Source organism: Micropterus salmoides, unplaced genomic scaffold, assembly GCF_014851395.1.
Source record: "Micropterus salmoides isolate LMB-PRFRI ecotype aquatic unplaced genomic scaffold, ASM1485139v1 Ms_hic_scaffold_6, whole genome shotgun sequence".
Taxonomy (NCBI): domain Eukaryota; kingdom Metazoa; phylum Chordata; class Actinopteri; order Centrarchiformes; family Centrarchidae; genus Micropterus; species Micropterus salmoides.
The window spans coordinates 1144236-1171602 of NW_024044348.1; the positions used below are offsets into that span (position 1 = coordinate 1144236).

Genomic DNA, 27367 nt, shown 5'->3' on the forward strand with positions numbered 1-27367 from the left:
CCACAAGTCTCATCTGTCCATTGATGGACTTTATTATGCCAAAAAAAGTTCACACATCGGCTACAACCATTAGTGAGTAGTCGTAGTTGTGTGTAGTTGTTACAAGTGCACACTCTCTATTCAACAGTCTAAATAGTATGTGCCAAACAAATCCTTATTTCATTTGGTCTGACATTTATACCATTGTGATGTAAGGTGCCCAGTAAATGTTGACAACAGTGACAACATACCTCGCTTTCCCCTACTTTGAGTCTTTTATTAAACAATTATTTTAATACTTGATTTCAGTACTCAACCTACCAGTACTAGCGCTGACATGGGTAAACCAGAGCGAGACAGCATAGATGAGGGCAATAGAAAAACAGAGTCAAAGCCAGCACAGCACAAAGCACTCCTGATATGGGAAGGTTGATGATGATATGGGTTATTTATTTATTTTATCGAAGCTCAGGTGACTACTTTATCAAAGCTGGTGGCAACCAAGACACGACGAGGGTCCAGCAGACTCCAGTAAGCTACGAAGGAGCCAACAGTAGCAGCCAGTGCCCGCCAACGTGACATCACTCAGGCCTGGGCAGGCAGTGTAAATGTCACCCAGAGGTTGGAGTGGCATGGCCGCGGGTGCCTAGGGAACCAACAGATAAGCCATAAGGAAGGGAATGTGGCTGTTAGAGTTGCTGGACTGATTTAGGGCTTTATGGGACTGAACAAGTGACTGTTAACACCGCTGTTTAGCACTCGCAGGGCGGACTGCGTGTTTACATTGATACATAGTAGTCAAGATGGACTTTCCCAAATGTCAGACTTTTTGTATATGAAGATGAAACCATATTATCATCTTGTGGCTGCAGTTTACATTCTCCCCAGATACAAATGGAGCAAAAGTGCATTGCAGAATGTTCTGTGTATATATGTGTATGTATATTTGCATGTATACACCATATACATTTACAGTTTTGTAGTTTTGTATATCTTTTCATGTGACAACACCAAATAAATAACACTTTACTGCAATGTAAAGTAGTGAGTGTACAGCTTATTCAATTGTTATAGCTTATTATTACTCAGTGTAAATTAGCTGTTCCCTCAAAATAACACAGCCATTAGTGTCTAAACCACAGGCAACAAAAGTGAGGACACCCCTCAGTGAAAATCTTCTAATTGGGCCCAAAGTGTCAATTTTTTTTTTTGTGTGGCCACCATTATTTTCCAGCGCTGCCTTTAACCCTCTTTGGCCTGGAGTTCAGCAGAGCTTCACAGGTCGCCACCGGAGTCCTCTTCCACTCCTCCATGACGACATCACGGAGCTGGTGGATTTTAGAGACTTTGCGATCCTCCACCTTCCGTTTGATGAGCCCCCACAGATGCTCAATAGGGTTCAGGTCTGGAGACACGCTCGGCCCGTCCATCACCTTTACCCGGCAACACTCATGCAGCCCCAGACCAGGACACTCCCACCACCATACTGGACTGTAGGCAGGACACACTTGTCTTTGAGCTCCTCACCTGGTTGCCGCCACCCACGCTTGACGCAATCTGAACCCAATACGTTTATCTTGGTCTCATCAGACCGCAGGACAGGGTTCCAGTAATCCATGTCCTCAGTCTGCTGGTCTTCTGCAAACTGTTTGCGGGCTTTCGGAGCTTTAGAAGAGGCTTCCTTCTGGGACGACAGCCAATTTGATGCAGTGTGCGGCGTAAGGTCCGAGCACTGACAGGCTAACCCCCACCCCTTCCACCTCTGCAGCAATGCTGGCAGCACTCAGACGTCTGTTTCCCAAAGACAACCTCTGGATATGACGCTGAGTGCACGTGTACTCAGCTTCTTTGGTCAACCATGTAACATTAACGTGTCACATGACCAGCGTTGGGAGTAACGCGTTACAAAAGTAATGTAATTACAGTAATGTATTGCTTTTTACTGTAACGCAGTAATATAACGCATTACTAAATAAAATGTGGAAATATTTTACCCATTACAATCTCAGTAACGCGCGTTACAATACATTTTAAGTCTAAATTAATTGGTGTTTTGTTTATTTGATAATTCACCAACACTGCAAACCATTTCAGCAGCAGAAAAACAAATCCATGAGTAAGAGTAAATTTATTTCCTGTTGCGGGAATCCGATGGTCGAGATTGTAGGCAGGGTGCAAACTACGGGGGAGCTCGGCTCCTCTTAACGAGACGGTAGCTCCCCTGATGGATCATGCGTAAATAGATTTCTATAGACTGTGTTTGTGCTTTAACGATTTACTTTCCTGATCAGAGAGGCTGCTGTCAGTTCATGCTGACCGATCCTGTCGGATTGTCAGGAGATTCAAATAATCAGTGATGTTATGCTGCTGTACCTTGTGCCTAAATGTCCCATAAATCAAGAGCAACAAACATATTTTTAAAATCTTTGTGTTTCTGCACAATGTATTTAATCAGAAAGAGTAACAAACTGCTACTTGCAAAACAATTTATTTCTTCTAACAGACATTCTGGGGCTGCTTTGCATGTGCAGTAATCTGTCTGTCATCCCCCTGATCTGCATATTTTAATTAAGTTGATGTACCTGCAATGCATACAGTGGAATTTACAATTTTTTTATTCATCTTTGGGTGGAAGTGATTAAAGGTATGAATAAAAGTAGCCTACCTTTATTAATCTCTTACCACATCTCATCCGTCACAAGAATCTTCAAGATTTTCAAGATTTTCATTTGCATTTCATTTGATCATAGAGCTGTAAGGTGTTTCTATTGTTTTGTAAATTATAGCAATTAGTAATAAAAAATAGATTATTAAAGTGTGAGTCTGATATAATTTTTAAGAAAACATTAATTGCATTGCATTTTAATTTAATTATTTATTATGCATGTTTGTCATTTTTTCTTCACCTTTGACATATTCTGTATAATCAGACCTGCTTCAGAACCTCACAGGTTAAGAGTCATTCAATTGTTCAGGTCCCTCCCATCAAGTCAAAGAGGCATAGAAAGTGAAAGTACAGTCAAACCACAGCAAGAGAGCCAGAGGAGAAACATCCACCAGTCAGTCCGGATGCCTACAGCGATCTCTGTTTGAGCAAATGGACGGTGAGTTGAGCTTGCTTCATCGCTGTAGCTGTGAAGGAAGTATTCAGATTTTTTATGTAGTAAAAGCAACAACATTATACTCTTAAAATACTTTATTACAGGTATGTCATACATTAAAATTATACTAAATTAAAGCATGTAAGAATTATCTGAAAAATGTAATTAATGCATTAAAAGTGTGCCTGAATGTGTAAGTACAATTTTACTGTGGTAGCTGGTTAAGGGGGAACAAACTTTAACTACTTTGTAAACTGCGTTGAATAGTTTAATCTTCAACAAGGCATCAAATTTTCATCCTAGGTTTTTTATTAACAGTCTGCCAGATAGATGTAGTTGAGTCAAAGTACAATATTTTCCTCTAAGATGCAGTAGTGTAGAAGTACAGTATAAGTAGAATGACACAGAAATACATAATTGAGTTTAACTTAGCGCAGGATGCTACACTGGTACATTTTTATTTATAATGCTATTTTAGGTCTTTTGCCTTGTGTAAATCTGTATTGTTTTTTAATTTGCGTAATATATTGTGTTTTATTTGTGTTATACAGGACTCCCTTGTAAAAGAGATTGTGTCTCAATGGGTGTGTGTGTATGTGTGTGTGTGTGTGTGTGTGTATGTGTGTGTGTGTGTGTGTGTGTGTGTGTATGTGTGTACATGTATGTGTGTGTGTGTATGTGTGTGTGTTTGTATGTGTATGTGTATGTGTGTGTGGCCCTCTCCCAGTATGCAAATGTTGATTATATCAAAATCTACTGTGACCTGAATCTATTTTTTAAAAAATCAGCTATTGGTGATGTGGGTGTGTGTGTGTGTGTATGTGTGTGTATGTGTGTATGTGTGTGTATGTGTGTATGTGTATGTGTGTATGTGTGTACGTGTGTGTATGTGTGTGTGTGTGTGTGTGTGTGTATGTGTATGTGTATGTGTGTGTACGTGTGTGTATGTATGTGTGTGTATGTATGTGTGTGTATGTGTGTGTGTATGTGTGTGTATGTGTGTGTATGTGTGTATGTGTGTGTATGTGTGTATGTGTGTGTGTGTGTGTGTGTGTGTGTGTGTATATGTGTGTGTGTATGTGTGTGTGTATGTGTGTGTGTGTGTGTGTGTGTGTGTGTGTGTGTGTGTGTGTGTGTGTGTGTGTGTGTGTGTGTATGTGTGTGTGTGACATGACATGGTAAACTACATAATGGGCACTATAATTACTGGCAACATAAAATAGGTGCAGCATGTAGGTGCTGAACGCAGAGGATGCTCTGGTGCTCTGATTACAACCTTATGTGACATCAGCAGCAGTTTGCAATCATTTTGTCACGATTCAGCCAGTTAAATTAGTGTAATGCAGCATATCAGCTTTGACATCATCTGTATCCTCATGTAGGCTACACATACATCATCCACCCGCCCAACTAATTATTTTCTGAGCTTTAGAGACCTGCACCAGTGTGGACACTTTACCCGGTTTTTAACGGTTCTGTAGCTTTACAGGTGATTTTTTTTCAGTGTGTTGTATTGATGTGCGAGTATTTTCTTTAACATAGACTTCAGTGAGTTGAGAGGCCGTGTCAGTCATTTAGACGTTTCCATGCGCACAGTCATGTCACAGCAATTATCTTGGGATGTTAAGCAGCAAAACTAAACTAAACTCTAGTAATTAATGATGGAGCTCAGGATTGATCAGGAGGACAGCTGCTTTACTCCAAACAGGTTCCCTGTATGAGTGTGAGTGAGACCGTGTGGATGTTGAAGAACACAGAACATGAATAAAGGTCAGGTGATTTAAATGTGACGTTATGCTGAGTAAATGCGCACAGCGTCTCTCTTAATGGGGAGGAGCTTCACCCTATTTCACCCACCCGTAATTTTACAGAGCATATATGAGTCCACATGATCCTAAAGACTTTTTAGATACGTTTTTTTATTGATAGACTATACACCTAATTACAGAGGTCTGGACCTCGGTGACCTCATAGCTATAGTTGTTGCTGTTAACATTAATGTGTTTAGATAGAAAGGTTGTTTTTTACTGTGATAAAACAAACTGACATGTGTCAAGTTGACTTTATAATCCTTGGATTTGTAGATTATCGTGTCTTCTCCCTGTGACACCTGACTTGAACTTTCCTATCACAATTAGTTTTAATAAAATTGTTGCTGAGTGCACCAAGCAGGCTGAGGAACCAAACGCAGGAGACAAACAGGATCAGCTTTAGTTTGAAGGCTTTTTAATTTATAAAACTCAAAAACTCAGGATTCAAACAGTCGTGGCTAACAAAGTCCAAACAGAAGCAAAAAACACATCATGTATTCCAAAGACACAGAACTGGTAGAACCGACAAAGACTGAAGGAACAAGCAAATATTTAAAGACCTAAATGCAGAAAAACAAATGAAACAACCCCCTAGATGAAAAATAACAAGGACAGGAAACAGGCAGACTGAACCCAAGACATCATACAGGAACTGGAATGAAAACACGGAAAAAAAGGAGACAGATAATTGAATAACACAGGCAAACTCCACAACAAGACACAGAACAGACAAGACCAGACCAAAATGCATAAACACAACTGAGAGATGTACCAGGATTCATGACCAGCACAGACAGACAAGGACAAGCAGAGTAGGATAACTAAAACAGAGCAGACCAAAGCAGAATTATACTAATCAAATAAACTACAAAACAAGCAGTGGTAACAAACTAACTCTTAGCAGACAGGCGGACAGAAAACAAGCATGAATCAAACACTAGACAATAACCAGGATCCATGAGCTTATTCTAAGAATATTTAGTAAAGAGAGTTAAGATGTTCCTCAGTTCCTAAACAGATTTATTGTCCAACAGCTTTAAGAGGTTTACTGATACAAATTCATTATTCTCTTCTAGTGCCAAACTCAAGGAAGATCATCATTCTGGGAAAAACTGGAGCTGGAAAGAGCAGCCTGGCTAACAGCATATTTGGAGAAACCAAATTCCAAATAAACAATTTCACTGATTGCAAAATGCATTGTTCTCAAGCAGAAACCAAATCTGTCAACGGAAGAAGCATCACTTTGATCGACACTCCCGGTTTGTTTGACACAGGCGGGTTTCAGGACGACATGAAGCCTGAGATAGTGAGGTGTTTCACAGAGTGCGCTCCTGGGCCTCATGTTTTTCTCATTGTGCTTAAAGTGGGGAAATTCACAGAGCTTGAGGAGGCTGTCATCACTAAAATATGTAAATGTTTCTCTGAAGATGCTCTAAAATATTCTGTAATTGTCTTCACTCATGGTGACCAGCTCCCGGAAGGAATGAAAATTGAGGAATACGTCGATCAAAGTGATGGTCTGAGTGATCTGGTGAAGAAGTGCGGGGGTCGGTGCCACGTGGTCGATAATAAATACTGGAAGAAACAGCAACAGGATGAGTACAGGAGCAACCGGTTCCAGGTGGAAGAGCTGCTCAACAGCATAGACAAGATAATGATGGAACACAACGGAGGCTACTACACAAATAAAAAGCTACAAGAAGTTGAAAGAGACATACAGAAAGAGGAAGAGCGCATTAGACAGTCATCAGGAAACATGTCACAGGAAGAGATCAGACAGCAGGCTAAGAGCAACGTCTTTAAGAAGAAGGTGGACAAGTCGTCTCGAACATGGAATAAATGTTTAGTGTGTTTCACAGTCATGGCGGGATTAGTGGTTGTCTCAGCTGTGTTGAACAATTCCAAATCTGTGAAAGCAGTAAAGGAAGCGCTATTTAAGGAATCAGCACCAGCACTGGCCACAGTGGTAAAAGAACAAATAGCTGAGACCGCTGTAAACCTGTCTCCACCACCCTGTGAAATAGCAGAGGTAGTTGAGGAAGCTATCGCACCAGTGAAGACAATACAGAAGACATTTGAAGTTGTCTGGAACAAACTTCATGCTTTATATGAAAGTTTATACAATCCTTGAAATCCATTTGAGCGAACACTGAAGTCTAAAGAGCGGTTGACACTGACACTGTAATGTGATTGGTTTTCTTAAAGTACTGAGTAAATTAAAAGTAAAGGGAGTAGTAGAAAATGTTATCAAAACTGGAAATACGTACGTGTAACTGGCAGATTCAATATGATTAATGATCTCATATTTAGAAGTTTGCTTTGGGTCACGGACTCTCGATGACTGTGTGTTGTTTTAAGGTGGGGATACTCCCCAGTTTTCAGAAGAACTACTGTTGTACTGTCTTCTGTAGCTCAGGAGGAGACCCTGATGACGTTGTTTGGCTTGAGCTTGAGACTCGTTAAAGCTGCGTTACAAACTGGAGGCGTGGGTTTATAAAGAAGTGGACATTTGCAATGAAAGACACTTTTGGAGCTTGATTCATACTAGACTCTGAACTCTGCATATCTCGGCCACTGCTTTTTTTTAATTCGCTGTGTTCTAATCAATCTCTTGTGAGTCAGCTAACTAAATACTGAGTCACTGGTGTACTCTTTAAGGGTGATGCTTTTCTTTTCTCTCAAAATAGTTTTCATTACAATGTAATTTGAATGAATTATGCCACAATAAAACTGTTGATTATTCACAGGTCTTTTCAGTTGTTTCTTTTTTTCGTATGCTGCTAAAGGAAAAGGTTGATATATATTTTCTTATGGTCAATCAATTTGATTAAAAGACCAACAATGACCCCTGGACATTAACACCCTACCCTTAAAAGGTATGAAAGGTTGTAGCTGTTACTCTTGCTTTTTGACTCGACATACTGTATGTAAAGCCGTAAAGAATACATAAAGAAGTATTTATTATGTGAGACACTGTTGAATCTGAATGTTATTATTTTTAAATCACATTTAGCTGTGAGGAAATATGGAGCTTTAAAGGCAGCGAATGCAGCTGTGTTCCTGAGGGACCCGCTTCATATCTATTGTGGCTGCATTTACTTTCCAGCTGTTTTCTTTACACTGAGGACAATTACTGCGATTACATCCCAGTCATCCCATCTGTCAGCTGACATGCAGAGTCAGGCTGGGTGGAATATTCAACTATTGGCATCTTCAGTTATTGGCAGTTCATACACTTCATACAGTCATTAATTTAGAGTAGTGTTGTGAATTGCATCGTGGCAACAAGGATAGCAGATGTAATAAGCATTTCATTTATTTGTAATTGCAATGAGGAAAAAGTGTTTTTGAAGGAAGAAAGGAAGGAAGGAAAGAAATGCAGGAAGGAAGAGGGTTTCAAATTCTATGGCAGTACACCACCTGACATAAGGTCAGGCAGGTGAAGTAGCAGAACAAATCTGTACCACAGAAAATTATTTCACCTGATTTGGAGATGCAGCTTGTTAAATGTATTACGAGGTCAGCTGACATTTATTTTGGTCTGTTGCCAAGTGAGTTCAGAACATTTGCCTACCAGTTTGCTGGGACACACCAGGGGTCTCATTTGTAAACGGTGCGTACGTACAAAACAGGGCTGGAAAAGTGCGGACGCCGCTTCCCAAGCAAAGGTTGTGATCTATAAGAAACAAACTTGACGGGAGAATGTGCGTCCTGTAAGTAAACTCTGAACCATGTGCACGCACATAAAGAGGAGAAATGAGAAACTCACATGGCAGAAGGATGAAACTGTTTGAAGTGAATAGGCCTATTGTGTAAAATAAATCGAAATATTACCTCTGAGTAGTATAGGCTTAAAGCCTAAAGCTCCCTCACATGTGCCACATTTCAAGTTGACTGTGATTTATAAAGGGAACTTGCTTACAAGTGTGCGTACGCACGGTTTTATAAGTCTGAATATTTTTTGGCGTTCGCCATTTTTGGCTTTTGGGTACACGGACACTTTTCGTGAGGTGTCTACGGACAGCGGTGAAGTCCGCGCCTATGTGGACAGAAAATAAAAAGGCCACCAGAGAGTGGTTTACAGGCTTGTTTAAAGCTGCACACAACACTGTTGCTGAGAAAGCCGTAGGCAACTAGCTCTGCCAGGGTAAGTAGGGTAAGTGTTAATTCTTTATTCGACAATGAATGAATGAATCTAACCTTTTATCAAGGACACACACCCGGTCCAAAAACATACAATAAAAACAGTCAAACAAACAAAAAAGAAAAGATAGAGCACATGGTTACATAGGCCCATTTGCATATAGGTTAAAAATCCAATGGTTCCACATTCTGGAAAATAACCTGACTGAACTTAGTGCCTAGTTTGCAAAATCTGATAACCTACACATACACATATACTTTAGATTGCGCTGCACAGCAGAGCAGGTGGGCACGCTAACACTGACAAACACATGGCTTGCACGGCTCCATTGTGGCACCTTAAGCAGCAGTCTTATATCATCATTATATGGTATGATGAGCTTCTGCATTCTGCTCTTTCTGTAGCACCGCCACAAATAGGCAGTTTACGTAAGCGTGCAATATGCTATAAATTTGCAAATCAACATATTAGTGTGTGCATACCACACTGTCTGCAAATATCTCTATCATCAGACAGGTCATCAGTTATATAATGTCCCAAATATTCAGCCTCACCACACATTTTAGAGGTATAAGGACAAAGAATTACCAAATTGTCTGGGTACATAGTTTCATGGTTGATGAAAGTGTTACCAACCATACCACCTGTTCCACAGCTGTTTAACAGCTTTGATATATAATCCATATAAACATTGAAGAGAAAGGGAGACAAAATGCTTCCCTTTCCAACTCCATTGCATACACTGAATGGGGGAGACAATTTTACATGTTTTCAAAGGTCAGGACAAACTGTTCCAGCTTATTCAAATTTTACCCATGAGAGTAACCAACAATGCCCTGCCTCTGAAAACTCAGGACAAATTTCTCATTGATGTTCATCCGGGAGGGAGAGAAGCAAGATACCCACCTTTCATCTGTTTATAAAAGCCCACTTCATGGCTCCAGGGACTGTGAAATGCGTGCTGACTTGGGCTGGAAACTCATAGTTCCACCCAAGATCATAACTACCAACCTGAGACCAGATCTGGCCCTCTTGTCAAAATCCTGTTGACGCGTTTCCTTGTTGAAATGACTGTCCCCTGAGAGGAAGCTGTGGAAGAGGCCTCAGAACGTAAGAAGTTGCGCTATGCAGACGTGGCAGCTAAAGCTGTGGAGCGAGGTTGGAAAGTGGAAGTACATCCAGCGGAGGTGGGGTGCCGAGGCTTCGTTCCCAGTTCCCCTCTTCTCTGCTGTGTTGGACTTTGATTGGCTCTACCTGGTGTTCATATCCAAGACTGACTCCATGCTGCTGAACCTTCGGGGATTGTAACAGCAAGTCATATTTAATGAATTAACACTGTTTAACAGTGCATTGTTTCTTCCATAACTGATGTAATTTCCTCTGAACCGCTTACACCATCAATATTCGTTAGCAAAGATGTTTTACAGTTATTCATTCTTTAGTTATTAGGACTATTGTTATGCAGTTTCCTTGCTAGTGAGTCAGACCTCATTGCATTTTCATTCCTCTTAATGAAACGTAGGGCATATTTAAAATTTGCATTTGTATATTCAAATTAGGGACCATGTTTATGTCTGCCTGGCTCAGGCAAACAAGTAGGGTCACTGACCTCCGCTAAAAGGGGAACCGTTGTCACACTGGCCTGTGCTGTCTCAACCACAACGAATAGTATACCTCCATATTTTATTTTTCTCTCTGTCAACCTTAGCAATCATTTCGTGATCAACAGGCTATCTGGTTGCAAATGAGGGAAAATCCCTCTGGCTGGATGAAAGACACCCATTTGGTTGATTTCCTCAAACATTTCCATAAACATGCAAAGTGCTCAAAGGAGACTTTCGGGAGAAGACAGTTCTTTTCAACCGGCTTTCAACCCTCTGGCAGCCTCGATTCCGGCACATTCCTACACCACAACCATCGCCTGTCTCCACTGAACTGCCGGCAAAGCTAGTCTTTTCCAGCTTTACACAGCAACCTCCAACAGCACTCCAGCCGGCTGTCAGTCATTGGCCAGTCGCGTCATTGCCACATCTTTATCTTACCCCATCCTTACGCCCCAACTACCCGCCCACCTGTCCAAGGCTCAGTTCCACTGCGCCTCCACCTTGCTTCATCCCCAGACCACCTACTCTACTACCAGAAAACTCTGCACAATCAGCCCACAGTCCGATTCCTCAGGAAGCCGACAATGGAAGGCCCGTACTGTACCAAGGCAGCAGAAGGGTTTGTAATAACTACAATAATTCAGGTTGCAACGTTTCAAGTTGTCGTTTCCTCCACACCTCTTTCTTTCTTGGCGGCACCCATGCCAGAACCTGCTGTCTCCATAACCCCACCCAGCACGGTTCTGACCACGCGGATACCTCAAAACACTGATCTCAACCAAGCCCTGAAGACCGTCCGACATTACTGGCACGTTGGTTATGGAGTTTTTCTTTTCAACTTTTCATGGAATGGGTTCCTAATACATAACCGTCAGCACCAAATTCGGGCACAAGAGCAGTCCCAAGATATTTTATGCACTTCCTTTCAAGCCTCCCTCAAATCTAAAATCAGAACATCTGCCGTCCAGGCACACCTCAGTGGATAATCCCCAACATCAGACTCCTTTCTGAGCTCCTGCCTCTTCCATCTTTCATCCCCACATCCATGCGTTGCTTGTTTTTTTGCTAAGTCCAGCAACACTTTTTGGGGATCACAAAGCAAGACACTTATAGAGACATGCCCCCATCCTGAGTCTCGAGCCCCGGGTTCCTAGCCGCTCCTGCCACCCCTCTTCATCCCTACCTTCCCGACTCCTCATCCCTCCCCTTCGACCCCTTCTTCCCTTCATGCCTCCTCAACCCCTCCATTCTTTCCTTCTGGACCTTCTCACTATCCAAATAAACAACCTGTAATACCTTAAATGAACCATAAGATAGTAGTAGTGGTGTTCATATTTTTTGTCAGAACTTCCCTTTTGAATGCCCTGGAAATCCTTAAGCTTATTTTTTTGTATGTGTAGGATCAAGTCAGCAAAAATAAATGTAACATTGTGAAACGTCGCAGTTTAATTAGGTTTAGGCACCAAAACTACCTGGTTAGGTTAAGAAAAAGATCATGATCTAAGTAAAAAATTACTGCCTTACTTGCATGGATTAAATTACGTAACTGAAATATTGCTGCTTAATGTACATAACATCACAACAAGAATCAATGTTGACTTTTTGTTTCACACAGAAAACAAACGCCAGTCTCCCGGGTGTAAGTCCAATTTCTGACCCATCCTTCCACCACAGCCACCTTCTTACTCTGACTTTTCTGTTGTTTATAGTAGTACTTTAAGTGTTGAACTAAGACGGAAAAAGGTGCCATGTGCGTCCGTACCAGATACTGAAGAACGTAACAAAGCTGAACCCACAGTGTATGTGGCAAACATGATGACAATAATAATGTTAGATGATATTTTGTTTAAAGACTAAATGAGGTTAAAAACTTCAGTGTTATTATTTGTACGTAATAGTCCATCTACCCATTTGTGTAGTTGGTCTGGTGGGCAATAGCAACAATATATCCCTTCTCACGCCTAAGGCTTGTATATGTTGGTTTTAAGTTCAGCTGGACTAAACTGCCACGCTAACGAAGTAAAATGTAAATTCGGTAACTAAATAGATCTGATCCTATTTCTATTAACGTGAGGCTGATCACCTGATGGAATGAGTGCAAATAGTTTAATTCAAAAAACTGACATGGATTCAAACAAGTAGGGTCAATGACCTCCGCTGAAAGAGGAACCCTTGTCACACTGTCATATTTTTCAACAGGCCACATGATTGCAAATAAAGGGAAATCACTCTGGATGGATGAAAGACACAAGTGCATGTCTGACTTCCAAATAGAAGCCCTGTTTCCTCCTTCCTTCTTATCTGTCCATTCATGGCTCACACCATTCTCTGAGTCAGATGTTTTGCACGTTTTGCAGAGCATTGACTCCAAGAAGGCAGCAGGGACAGATGGACTTAATCCAGTTTTGTTAAAAATGGCAGCAGATATTATAGTGAAGCCACTCACTTACACCTTTAACCTTTCCATTTACACAGATACAGTGCCTATTTCATCACTCCATTACTGAAAGCTGGGGATCCATTTGACACAAATAATTATAGACCTTTCTCAAATCTTTAGGTTTTAGCAAAGGTTTTGGAAATTTTAGTGTCTTATCAATTAAAAACTTTTCTTGGTTCAGAAAATATACTTAACAACATGCAATCTGGTTTTAGAGATGGCCACAGTACAGTTTCTGGCTCTTTAAAAGTCATTGATGACATAAAAGCGGCAGAATAACTTTGATAAGTTATTCTGTATGGCTGTGTTCATTGACCTTACAAAGGCATTTGATACTGTAGACCAATCAAAACCCTGTTGAATATTGGTGTTGGGCACAGAGCTGTAAATTGGTTTCACAGTTATCTTTCTGAACGGATGCAAATTGTAAGGCATGGGAATGTAACATCTGACCCTGTTGTTTTAAAAAGGGTGTCCCACAAGGATCAGTTCTGGGCCCTTTGCTTTTTATCATCTATGTAAACAATGTCTGCAGTGAGTTTAAACACTCACAGTATCATTTGTATGCAGATGATAAAATTATGTATTCTTGTGCCCCTACACCTGATACTGCTTACGCAAATTTGCAGTTAGACTTTGCCTCATTACAATCTGCCCTGTTTGATTAGAAGCTACATTTAAATGCAAAAAAGACAAAGGCGATGATATTTGTGCCTGTAAATACTAAAGTCCCAGCTCTTGCTCATTGCAAGATGAAGCCATTGAACTTATAAATACTTGGGTATCTGGCTGGACAAAGGTTTTACCTTTAAAAAACATATTGAAGCTCTTACTACAAAACTTAAATTTACCCTGGCATTCTTATATCGCTTAAAATCTTGCTTTTTTAGGACTACATGGAAAAAACTGGTTGCAGGATACAGGTTCATCACAAATGCTTGCTATCAGACACATCATTGCATCTTACACAGTAGGGTAAATTGGCCGTCACTCAAAGTGCGCAGGATGCTACACTGGTACATTTTTATTTATAATACTATTTTAGGTCTTTTGCCTTCTTACATCTGTTTAAAATTTGTTCATGTGCAAAGTACATATCATTTAAGATCTAGTGACGGACTACTGTGTAAGGTACCAAGAATGAGGACAGAAGCAGGAAAGAGGAGTCTGTCCTACTATGGCCCTTTTTACCTGGAATGAACTCCAGTCTAGGCTTAATATCGGTGCACTAATTTCCATAGCTGCTTTTAAAAAAACAATATCTGACGGACGTATTCACTTGTTTTTACAGTAGGTAGATCTCTACATTTAGTCATTATTTCGTTTGTTTAAATATTTTAAACTCATTGCATTTTTGTCTATCTAAATATTTTGTACACTTTGTGTAAATCTGTATTGTTTTTAAATTTATGTAATATATTGTTTTTCAACTTATGGTTGTGCTGTGTTTTATTTGTGTTATACAGGACTCCCTTGTAAATGTCATGAGTTGTAGTTTTTGCCATTGGTTTCTGGTGTCCTTCTGTTTACCTGTTCTTCTTGTTTCCTTGTCCTTAGTGTTTGTCTTGTCTGGTGTTCTAGCTCGTAGTCCTGTGTTGTTTTGATATTGCTTTGGTTTGGGAGTCTACTTGTTATATGGTTCTTAGTCACTGCCTTAACTCTTGTTCCTGCGTTTTAGTTCTTTGTCCTTGTTCCCAGTCCTGTACCTTAGTTCATGTTAAGTGTTCACTCTGGTCTGTTTTGTGTTCAGTAACCTGTGTTCCGTCTGTTCATCGGTTGTCACTCTGCCTGCATGTCAGTCTCTCTATTCACTGTCTCTCTCTGCCTGCCTCGTTAATCTCATGTCCTTCACCTGTGTTGCTCCCGCCCTGCTCGTTAGTCCCTGTGTGTGTGTGTATATACCTGGTGTTTCTGTCTTGTCTTGGTCGGGTCATGTATGCTGTCCCCTGTTGTTTGTCGTGTCTCCCTGTTACCCTGCTCCCTTTGGATCTCTGTTTGGACTACCTGAGTTTTTGGACTCTGTATTCAGCCACTCACCTGTAAGTGTGCTTGCTTTTGGTTCGTTCATTAAAACCCCTTTGTACTATACCTCTTCCTGCCTTGCGTCCTGTGTTTGGGTCCTCCAACCTGCCTCACCCACACCAAACCGTGACAGAATGACCCGAACAAATGTGGACCCAGCAGACGCAAAAATGGAAGGGGAGAGGTTCTTGGACGTTTTGGCCGAACTACGGACAATCTGGCAGTTCGCGTCAAGCCGCAAATCCCGGCAAGCTGCCCTCGTTAAGGCTCACTGGGAGGTAGCCGCAAGGCCATGGCTGCGACGTCGACTGCCAAGGTGGGCCAAGAGTTTTGTGAACTCCAGCCCCTAGCCTGTTTTCTGGCCCGCAAGTGCTGCTAGCCGCCTGCCCGACCCCTGGCCTACTCCTGCTCCCAGGTTCCACTCGGTGGTCCCACCGACACCTGTTGCTGGTCCCTCATCAGAGGTCCGACCGACATCAGCTCCGTTGGTGGCCCAGCCGACTCCTGTTCCCTCGTCGGTGGCCCGACCGACTCCAGCTCCTCGTGTCCGGTCCATGGTCCTCAGCCCAGCTGTCTCGCCGGTGGTCCTCAGCCCAGCTGCTCAGTCCGTGGACCTCAGCCCTGCTGCAGCTCCAGAGCACCAGCGCTTTGGGTGCCGACCTCCGGAGAGGTCTTCCCGTCGGCCTCCAGTGGGTTTCCAGCCTCTTTGTTGGCCTTCCTGCCGTCCCCCTGAACAGTCCGGCCTCCAGGGCCGTACTCCGGGACAGCCACCTGAACTCTGTGGACCCTCTGGTCCTCCCGCCCAGTTGGGTCGTCCTCCCAGGCGACCTCCTGAACGTTGTTGCCTCCCTGTTCTGCCCGGCCTGTTGGGTCGTCCTCCGGGACGGCCTCCTGAACTCTGTTCTCCCCCTGATTTGCCCGGCCTCATGGGTCACCCTCCGGGACGACCCCCTGAACTCTGTTGCCCACCTGGTCCGTTGGGTTATCCTCCAGGACGACCCCCTGAACTTTTGTTCCCCTCTGGCCGCCTCGGTCAGCCTCCTGAACTGCCTTGCCTTGCCTGTCTGACCTCCCCCCTGTACTCTGGTCCCCTTCTGTCTGCTCCTTGGACAGTGGGTTATGGTAGTGCATATACCTGGTGTTTCTGTCTTGTCTTGGTCGGGTCATGTATGCTGTCCCCTGTTGTTTGTCGTGTCTCCATGTTACCCTGCTCCCTTTGGATCTCTGTTTGGACTACCTGAGTTTTTGGACTCTGTATTCAGCCACTCACCTGTAAGTGTGCTTGCTTTTGGTTCGTTCATTAAAACCCCTTTGTACTATACCTCTTCCTGCCTTGCGTCCTGTGTTTGGGTCCTCCAACCTGCCTCACCCACACCAAACCGTGACAGAATGACCCGAACAAATGTGGACCCAGCAGACGCAAAAATGGAAGGGGAGCGGTTCTTGGACATTTTGGTCGAACTACGGACAATCTGGCAGTTCGCGTCAAGCCGCAAATCCCGGCAAGCTGCCCTCGTTAAGGCTCACTGGGAGGTAGCCGCAAGGCCATGGCTGCGACGTCGACTGCCAAGGTGGGCCAAGAGTTTTGTGAACTCCAGCCCCTAGCCTGTTTTCTGGCCCGCAAGTGCTGCTAGCCGCCTGCCCGACCCCTGGCCTACTCCTGCTCCCAGGTTCCACTCGGTGGTCCCACCGACACCTGTTGCTGGTCCCTCATCAGAGGTCCGACCGACATCAGCTCCGTTGGTGGCCCAGCCGACTCCTGTTCCCTCGTCGGTGGCCCGACCGACTCCAGCTCCTCGTGTCCGGTCCATGGTCCTCAGCCCAGCTGTCTCGCCGGTGGTCCTCAGCCCAGCTGCTCAGTCCGTGGACCTCAGCCCTGCTGCAGCTCCAGAGCACCAGCGCTTTGGGTGCCGACCTCCGGAGAGGTCTTCCCGTCGGCCTCCAGTGGGTTTCCAGCCTCTTTGTTGGCCTTCCTGCCGTCCCCCTGAACAGTCCGGCCTCCAGGGCCGTACTCCGGGACAGCCACCTGAACTCTGTGGACCCTCTGGTCCTCCCGCCCAGTTGGGTCGTCCTCCCAGGCGACCTCCTGAACGTTGTTGCCTCCCTGTTCTGCCCGGCCTGTTGGGTCGTCCTCCGGGACGGCCTCCTGAACTCTGTTCTCCCCCTGATTTGCCCGGCCTCATGGGTCACCCTCCGGGACGACCCCCTGAACTCTGTTGCCCACCTGGTCCGTTGGGTTATCCTCCAGGACGACCCCCTGAACTTTTGTTCCCCTCTGGCCGCCTCGGTCAGCCTCCTGAACTGCCTTGCCTTGCCTGTCTGACCCCCCCTGTACTCTGGTCCCCTTCTGTCTGCTCCTTGGACAGTGGGTTATGGTAGTGCATATACCTGGTGTTTCTGTCTTGTCTTGGTCGGGTCATGTATGCTGTCCCCTGTTGTTTGTCGTGTCTCCCTGTTACCCTGCTCCCTTTGGATCTCTGTTTGGACTACCTGAGTTTTTGGACTCTGTATTCAGCCACTCACCTGTAAGTATGCTCGCTTTTGGTTCGTTCATTAAAACCCCTTTGTACTATACCTCTTCCTGCGTTTGGGTCCTCCAATCTGCCTCACCCACACCTAACCGTGACAGTAAAAGAGATTGTATCTCAATGGGACATTTCCTGTTTAAATAAAGGTTTATATATTATACCGTAGTGATGTATAGTGCCCAGTAAATGAGACAGACAACGGAGATGAGGGCAAGACCAAAACAGAGTCGAAGCAAAGTTTCTGCTGCCGCACCACCAGACTGCAGCAGCTTTTCCCCAAAGATGAGATATTCAAACTTAAATTCATCCTCTGCACTGTAATGTGACAAATTATCCTACCTTGAAAAAGAAAGCAAGCAGCTGTAGATTGTGAAGGTGGGCTGTATGTCTAAATAACCATTTTACTTTTTTACATAACCATTTCTCGCTGTGTCATTCCACAGCCGTAAACACTAAGGAGCTGTCTAACTAGTTTGCAAAAGTAAAACAGACAAATGATGAGACTGAACCAATGATCACTGGAATAGATACTGTCACGATCCTGTCCTGAGCGTGTCTGGGTTTCAGTCCTGTCCGTGTGTCTTGTTGTGGAGTCTGTGTTTTTGTTCCATGTCTGTGTTCCTAGTCCTGTGCCTTAGTTCATGTCTTAAGTGTTTACTCCTGGTCTGTGTACTTAGCTTCTGTCTGTGCTCCTTGTTGGTGTTAGTTCATTTGTGATCTGTCTGCTTGTTTATATTACTCTGTAGTTTAGTGTTGAGTAACTTGTGTTGTCTGTTCATTCCCTGTCTGGTTATTGTCTCATGTCTGGCCTGTCCTGTCTTGTGTTGCTACCTGTTGTCGTGCCTGGGATGAATAAAACCTTGAACTCCATCTCAGCTCACAAGTGTCTTGCGTTTGGGCTCACTCCTGCTGCACTCACTCAGCAAACCCTGACAGATACAGTATGTAGAGATGATCTTTTTAGTAGAAAATTATAATGCAAAGCTAGGGACATATCCCATAAATCAAGAGCAACAAACAATGTGTAAATTCTTTGTGTTTCTGCATAACTGCATTAATTGTAAAGCACAAACTTGAAATTGTAAAACAATATATTTCTGATAATACAGTAGTTCTGGGCCTGCTTTCTCATTCTCCTGTTATATATGCATATTTCAATAAAGTTGCAACTGCAATACATATGATTGAGTTTAGGAGATTTCTTTTATTAATCTTTTTCAGGAAGTGATTAAGGGCATGAATGAAATTAACCTACCTATATTTATTTCAGTCCACATCTCATCATCACAGGAATCTACATTTTAAAGATTTCCGTTTTTACTTAATTTCATCATAGAGCTGTAAGGTGTTTGTATTAATTTGTATGATAGTCCAAATAGTAGTAGTAATAACAGTTTATATGTAAAAATGAACTTGAATTCATTGCATTGAACATTAACTTAATTATTTATTATGCTCATGATTTTTATTTTTTTTTTGCCATAATTTGTATAATCAGGCCTGTATTAGAACCTCACATGTGAGAGTCATTTCATTATTCAGCTACCTCCAAACAAGTCAAACAGGAAACTAAAGTATAGTCAAACCACAGCAAGAGAGCAGGAGGAGAAACATCCAGCAGTAACCCCGGTGGCCGACAGTGATGTCTTTTTGACAACATGGACGGTGAGCTTGCTTCATTGCTGTAGCTGTGAATGAAGTATTCATATTCTTTATGCAGTGAAAGCAGCAACGTCATACTGTAATAGTAGTTAATTAAGTACGTCTTGCATTGAAAATGTACCTAAAGTAAAAGCATTTAAGGATTATCTGGAAAATGTACTTTTTAAAAAAATTAAATTGACTAAATTTACTACTAAAAAGTCAAAGAAAAGTGTGAATGAATGTGTAGAAAGTAGAATTTTACTGTTGTAGCTGGTTGAGGTGGAGCCACCTTTAACTACTTGGTGTACTGTTGGATTAATCTTTAACAACGCATCATATTTTAATCCTAGCTTTAATATAACCAAGCTGCCAGATAGGTGTAGTGGAATCCTCTGAAATGTAGTTGGGTAGACATACAGTATAAGCAGAATAAAATATAAATACCTAAGTGGAGTTCAAGTTCCTAAAATGTGTTCTACAGTGAGTAAAGGGATTTGTTGTACATGACTCTGCTATACACAGAGCTTTATCTATCCAGTACCTCAGGTGTAATCACTGTGATGATCGCTTAACTTTTTATCTGGCGCCATCGTCAGGCCAACATACTATCTGTTCGATAATTTCAATATTTGCAAAACAAATGACATTCAGCCTCAGGTGTGCAATGGAAGATTTTAAATGCCTCAATAAAAAACAAGTGCAACATAATACTAAACACATAATGTTGTGTGCATTTCCTTTGCATGTATATACTGTATAAAGACAGAGAAATTTGTCATTTATCATATATTTTTCATATCAGTATAAAAGTAAATGCATGTATAATGTGTATTGTATTTAACTTAATCTATGAGTTAGATTTTTTATTATTACTGTATCTTCCGTACTGTACTTTTTGTTTCGTGTTAGTTAGCAATTGTTGCATGCTAACATACTAAAATAAAACAGTGACCATGATTCACGTTAAGCCACAAGGCGCATCAGTATGTTAGTGGTCCCGAGAACGTACTGCACGGTCCTGACTCGAACCGGCAACCTCAGGTACAGCAGGCAGACACGCTGACGAGGGGGCTAAAACCCTTGGGCACTAGCATCGGTCACCAGTGCATCTTTTAAGGTGTCAGGGAGTGAAGTTTACTCACTGCACAGCCTCCCTGGCTTCTGTCACATCAGCATAGTCACTGTGAACATGTTAGCATGCTTTGGTAGCTTTTGGCATTTTTCACTACTGCTACTCGACTTATCCAGAGTCATTTCTCTTCTAGTGCTGCCTTCAAGGAAGATCGTCCTGCTGGGAAAAACTGGAGCTGGGAAAAGCAGCCTGGCTAACACCATCTTGGGAGAGAAACTGTTCACCATAGACCATTCTCCCATCTCTGGAACAAGTGAATGTCAAACAAAAATCAAATCTGTCAACGGAAGAAGCATCGCTTTGATCGACACTCCCGGTTTGTTTGACACAGGCAGGTCTGAGGACGACATGAAGCCTGAGATATTGAGGTGTTTGACAGAGTGCGCTCCTGGGCCTCATGCTTTTCTCATTGTGTTTAAAGTGGAGAAATTCACAGAGCATGAGGAGGCTGTCATCACTAAAATATGCCAATATTTCTCTGAAGATGCTCTAAAGTATGCCGTAATTGTCTTCACTCATGGTGACCAGCTCCCGGAAGGAATGAAAATTGAGGAGTTTGTCAGTCAGCTTAAAGATCTGAGTGATCTGGTGAAGAAGTGCGGAGGTCGGTGTCACGTGGTCGATAATAAATACTGGAAGATAAACGAAGGGGACAACTACAGAAGCAACCAGTTCCACGTGGCAGAGATACTCAACACACTAGACAAGATGACTGAGGCAAACAAAGAAAGCTGCTACACCAATCACATGCTACAAGAAGTGAACAGGGAAATACAGAGAGAGGAAGAGTGCATTAGAGAGTCATCAGGAAACATGTCACAGGAAGAGATCAGAAGCAGGCTAAACAGAGTGCTTTTGAGAGGTTACTGATCAGATCAGCAGGTATTGCAACAGGTGCATTGTTAGGAGCTTTGCTTGGTGTGGCAGAGATGGTTGCATTTGCTGTTCCAGGACTAGTAACAACAGAGAGAGGAAGAGGAACAGTTGCGTTGGCCGCTCAAAGTGGTTTAGTAAAGGGCGCTCTGACAGGATATACTGCAGCTGAAGGAGCAGAATCTTCACTGGAAGCCATACAGAAGGTAGCTGAGGCTGTCTGGAACAAATGTAGTGTTTCAGAGAGTCAAAGCAACAAATAGAAGAAATACAGTGACTGCAGAGCAGGAGCTGGATGTTATTGGTTTCACCAACTAGGGAAAAATGGGTTCTTGATTTATAGTCAGGTGAGACATTTAAACATTTGTTGGAAACCAGGATTCAGCGATTCTCGTTACTTGTATCAGTGTAGTTATTGTTCTACCAACACAGGGTGGATAATTAGTGTACATTAAAAAAAAAGATTGATGGCAACAGAGATTTTTAATTCAGAATAATTCCTCTGTAATTCTTTTGTGAGAGGTTGAAGACATTCGTTATGAATTAGGATTTCATTAGACTGTCACGTGATGGAAATTATTAATGATTAAATCATCTGTAACTATTTCCCACATTATATGACTGTGATGTTGTTGTCTTTTATTCTTATTAGTTTGCTCTTTACACTTTATTGAAGAGTTTTTGCATTGGTTCAACAAGTAAACAGCTGTGTGTTGTGTGTTAACCTTTACTATCTGGAAAGATTGAGGCCATTTATTATTATATTCTGATGACTTCTGTATTTTAAATGATCTCTTTTGAAAGTTATTGTTTGTGCTGTAAGTTATATAGATTGAACAGCTGTGTGTTTATTCATGTTTCCCAGTCGCTGGCTTTGTTGTGCCTCTTCAGTTCTGTCATATTATTCTGTTTGTACAACCTGTTAAGACTCTCCAGCTGAATGTGACTATTAATAAACTATATTAAAATAACATTCTTTTTCTTCCCTTCCCAGCCACAGTCCCCACCCTAAACATCTGTCTTCCTTCTGACACATTCTTCTGTACAAATCCCAGACAAGATTTTAATCAGAAAGCAGGCTGGTGTAGTTCACTCCTTATGGCCCAAACACGAAAGAGCTGTCTAACTAGTTTGGTAGTTAACACTGTAAAATAGACAAATGGTGTGATTGAACAAATTATCACTGTAATAAATATGTGTGCTCACATGGGTGGGGCGAGAAGATGATCTTAGTAGGTTAAAATGTTTCTCAAGACAGAGATCGATTTAGTTTTTAAAATAACATTTCAATAAAATGTTCCACAATCATCATAAAATTGATTATTATAATAACACTATATTTATTAATATATGTTTTCAGGTCTGCCAATGTTATAGCTAATTCTAGCTAAATACAGGGTTGCCAACATTTCAGTTTAGTTTAGAGAGATGAGGCGTCGCTGAGGTCGGTGACATTACCCACCACAGGGGTCAGAGGTCATCGCTCTTCAATCATCAGGAATTGGGTTCAAAAAGTTCAGCAGCAAAACTCAAATTTAAAGCACTTAAAGATGAAAAGCCAAGTCGGTAATCAGAGTAAAGTATGTACCTCCAGATATCATAGTCTAAACCAGGACACGAAACCTAACCAGGTATCCAGAAAATGTGTGTCCAGACGATTTTGAGCATTAAAATCTCAGTTTCCTGCATTCTGGTGAATTTTTCTGCACCAATTTATGGTGGAAATGTCTTTATTTATTTGAAGGGAAACACAAAATTCAGGCAGCAGGTGACAATTCAAAATAGAAAAAGAGAATAAATAAATAAATAGTTAAACTTTTGTCATTTAATATTCATCCCTGCTGAGTCAGCACATGATTTATGCCGCCTTCAAGACCGGGGATTTTTCCCAGTTGAAACTTCTGACTGCGTGGTGGTGCATGAAAACCATGGCTGACCGTGACAAAGTGCACACAGTTGCACCCTCAGCAGTGCTTTAGGTGTTACTTCAAAGGAAGGCAACTGCAACAACTGACAGCTTATACGTTACTAGTGGACTGTGGACCCCTCAAGTCAGTCAGTGTTGTAGATTACACTTCTTAATGTTTTGGCATTTTTAACAATAACTTTTATGCAGAGAAGATGACTTTATGAGAGTCTTTACTGTAGCCAGCTACCTAATAGGCCTAACATATTTCTATATTAATGTACATGCAGAACTGGTTTGACTGTTGTGGTGGCAGCCCGGCTGACGGTGAGTGTCCTGGTTTTTTCTCCTTTTTATCAGTTTTTCTGCTTTTTTCCTTGGTTTTCTGTTCCCTGCCTGCCTCCCTGTGTTTTCTCCCCTGTGTGCTCTCTCTCTACCGACTACCTGCACCTGCATCTCATCAGCCACCTCGTCAGCCTGCCACACCTGCCAGTAATCACCTCATGACTGCCTGTATTTCAACCCCGGTTCTCCACACCATCCTCGCTTTATCGTAGTTGCTCCATACCCGGTGCCACCCCCATGTTCAGGCTTTCATGTTTTTCCACATTTTCCCTGTGCCTTGTCGCTGTCTTCCCTAACCTTGTCTCTGTTCCCTCCGTTCACTCACCCTCGTCCTCCGTTCGGCTGGGCTCATCCACTGGCCCACTCCTCCTCGGACTTCCCTCACGGCGTCCTCCCTGTTCCCCCGCCTCTCCTCGCTTCCTCGGCCCCTGTGTTCCCCGGCTCCCCGGCCCCCTGTCTCCTTGGTTCCCCGTGCCTGTGCTTTCCCGACATCCACCTCTTCCTCCCCTCCAGTCCCTTTACCCCCTTCTCCCTCAATAAACCTCCTTCCCTCCGAACTTTGCATTTGGGTCCTCTCTGTCCCCGCGCCACGCAATCCCACAACATTTACTACATGACCATATACGTATTATTTTAATTTCAATACATGCAAATATATTTTTGTTGCCTTTTAGTTTATGGTTTACCATTTACAGTGTGTGCTTCCATGGCCGCTGACTTGTTTTGTGAGGTCATTCAGCTGCTACTCGTGAAGGCGGGGCACATATTTTTTCTTTAAGTTCACAAGTAGGAAATCTGACTTCAAGTGGCGTTCCAGGATAGTTTTTCTTGTTGGAGATCGGTAATTTCCGAGTTCCAAGTTGCTTGGAACGCAGCATTATTCTTCCCTCCTTTGTGTCTTTGTTTGTGGAAGCAACCTGTTTAAAGGTGCATGTGGGACAGGGCCGTGCAGAGACCTCTGGAAGGGCAGGTGCTCAAAGTATAAAAGGGGCACATTGAATTGATGGCCACTCTGCCTCTCTGTACATCAAACATCGCTTATATAGGAATGTTTAGTATCTGTTAGCTACCATAGCAGGGTTTGAGTCTGCAAAGTAAAAGGTCAAACCCATAGAAGGGTACAGTACTATTCTGAGGTAACAAAACAAGGGGTCAGAGGTCAAATTCTATAGAAGGGTTCAGTCCCTACATAACCATCGATCACTGCTCTCCCCTTAGAAGGTCACTGACCCTCTGTCCTGCTGCTACAGTGCTATTTTGTCAAATACATAAATATTGTACACTACATATTCCCACCTGCGAGACTTAATTGAGTCTCAAAAAACAAAAAGATAACAATTTCTCCAACATGCTTCTTGCAGTATTATTTTTAACAATATATCAACTTCATGGAGTGTGAGAACGAAAAACCTGTCCGGCAGCTTTCATTCCAAAATGCCCTTCAAGACAATCTAGACAGGAAAATTAAGGTGGCCACGCATGGTACTCCAGTTTAATTAATAAAAGACATCTTTATCAGTCTATGCAGAGATATGGTTTAGCCAACACATGTGAAAACCTCAGGAAATGAAATAAAATCAAAACAATGTCCGAATTCAGGCTAGTCAACCCATCGGACCCTCCAACGGACCTTTCCCTGCCTAGACCCTTTATCCCTAAGCATCAAGAAAAAAAGAAAAAACCTGAGGTCCCCATATATTAACTCCATAACTGAAAGTCTTTACACAATTAACACAAAAAGAATATGATGAGTATTATTCTTTCAATATATATTCATATCTATATCAAAGCAGACACGGGAAGATATTCCACTGCAGCTCCTCAGCAGTGTCGACTTTCAGTGGAGTGTCGATGCAATCCAGACGTCTCCACACCGTCCTTGTCCAGAGTCCATTCATATTGTCCTTGTTTGATTGTCTGTAATCCCCTATACTCTGGAAGAAAAGAAAACACCAACCAGTATCTGTTGCAAAATAACACATGAAAATCAAAAGCACCTGGCCAGTGAGCCCAACCTATTTAGGCCTGCCCGCCCAGACGCTAGTCTCTCTACCACATTGTCCTTTTCTTTTCTGTTGTTTTAAATAAATTTATGTTAAACTTTGGTAAACTTGAGTGCATCCTCCTTCTTGTTGCGGCCTGACGGCCGGGGTCTTAACATGTGCTTATACAGATTCTTCTGTATCGACACATCAGCAAATGCTGTGACAGTTTTGAAAAAGAAACACAGGGAATACCCAGGTCTAGCTTTAAAACACTGTGGGCTGGCATAACTTACAGGGAACAGTTGCTGTTGTTGCTGCTGATACTACTGGAGGTGATCTGTGACATTGGAGATATGTTAGCTGATTAAACAAATATGTGACCATGACAAGATGTAAAGATTGTTGAGTGTTTGGGACTGGCTCACTGTGACTGACCTGCTGTAGCTGCAGCCGCTGCCGAGGCTGACTGCTAGGAAGACGCTCGCGGAGACGGCTGCACACCAGAGCTGCAGGTAGAGGAAATAAGATGCCAGAATCCAAAAAGTGTGGGAAATAATCTGAGAAGGATACAGAACTGGGAGGACGGATGAGGTTGAACCAAGGCAGGGGTAAGAGTGAGACAAATCTATAGACAGGTGTGTGTGTGTGTGTGTGTCATTCTGTTGGCTCATAATAACAATGACAGAGCAGCATTTACCTTTCATGTTAACATTTCATACCTTTTTCTGAAATCTGTATAGGGCCATTTCTTCTTCACTCTTTACTTTGATGTCAGGAATATTTATTTTACACTGACACTGACCTTATTACTTGGATTTCCAGTTATTGAGTTTAGATAGTTGGTTTGGTGTCGTAAACACAGTTAAAATGAAGTCTAAATCTATTCCAATACTGTTCTGAATGAAACGTTTTTAGCCAAATTACATAAAATTACCAGACATCACGACGTCCGTGAAACTTTTTCTCCCTCAACAGCAGCAAGAACAAAGTGAACAGAGCACCTTTGTTTATCTGTGTGTAGACTTCTACAGGCGACACACAGCAATGTACAACTACTGTGCTGCTCTCTTTGCATCTTTCTTGTAAAATACATCTAACAACCCACAACAAGCACACTGAGGTAAACCCCTCTTACCGGCGGAATGGCAGGCGTCCCGCAGGCAGAGCTGCTGAATCACTGACGGTGTCTGAAGGTGAGCATAAAGTGGGTCATTTTATTTACTGCAAAATTATTATTCATTCATTTTACTACAGGCCTTTACACATTTAAAAATGTATTAATTAATTAAATTTGTCATTGACAAAGGGCAGGTGCTCAAGCAGCCATCGCACCCCCCTCTGCACGTGCATGATGTGGCACCTTTTCACCTCAATGATTAATCATTTCATTTTGAGTCAGTTAGAAACTCCAGGACTTTTACAGTTCCTGTGTCTCAGCAGGTTTTCTGCTCATGTTCAAAACTTTCTGCACATTCAGAATCTCTCCTACATATCTGTGTTCTCTGACACATCGAGAAAAATTCAGTTCTGTTCAACATTTATTGAAAAAAGGCTCATTAGTTTCCTAAAACAGCTGCTCACTGTAGTTTTTAACGAACAACAGAAGGAAATAGTCCATTTGTTGGGGACTATTGTCAGCTGCGGATGATTCCACATGTGGTGCTGTAGTCAGTATTCGGGGCAGCAGGACGGTGTGTGTGGGACTGAATCAGAATAAACTACAGTGTGTGTTCATGGTGATGACGGAAAGCAGCGAGGCTCACTGATGGGTTTTAATAATTTCTGGACAATGATTGAGATTCAGTCAGATTAATCCTCTAATAACAGTTAATACCAGCTGCCTCTAATCTAAA

At 42.5% G+C, this 27367-nt stretch overlaps 1 protein-coding gene and 1 pseudogene across 1 annotated transcript; both read left to right on the plus strand.

The window, feature by feature from the left end:
* Window positions 1-2993: 2993 nt before the first annotated feature.
* LOC119889764 (GTPase IMAP family member 7-like) lies at window positions 2994-7609 on the plus strand. The gene is made up of 2 exons (XM_038700573.1): window positions 2994-3083; window positions 5968-7609. The coding sequence occupies exons 1-2, from the start codon at window positions 3077-3079 to the stop codon at window positions 7020-7022; spliced, it is 1062 nt and encodes a 353-aa protein (XP_038556501.1). The 5' UTR covers window positions 2994-3076; the 3' UTR covers window positions 7023-7609.
* An 11574-nt stretch (window positions 7610-19183) lies between these two features.
* Window positions 19184-21837, plus strand: LOC119889818 (annotated as a pseudogene).
* Window positions 21838-27367: the final 5530 nt, after the last annotated feature.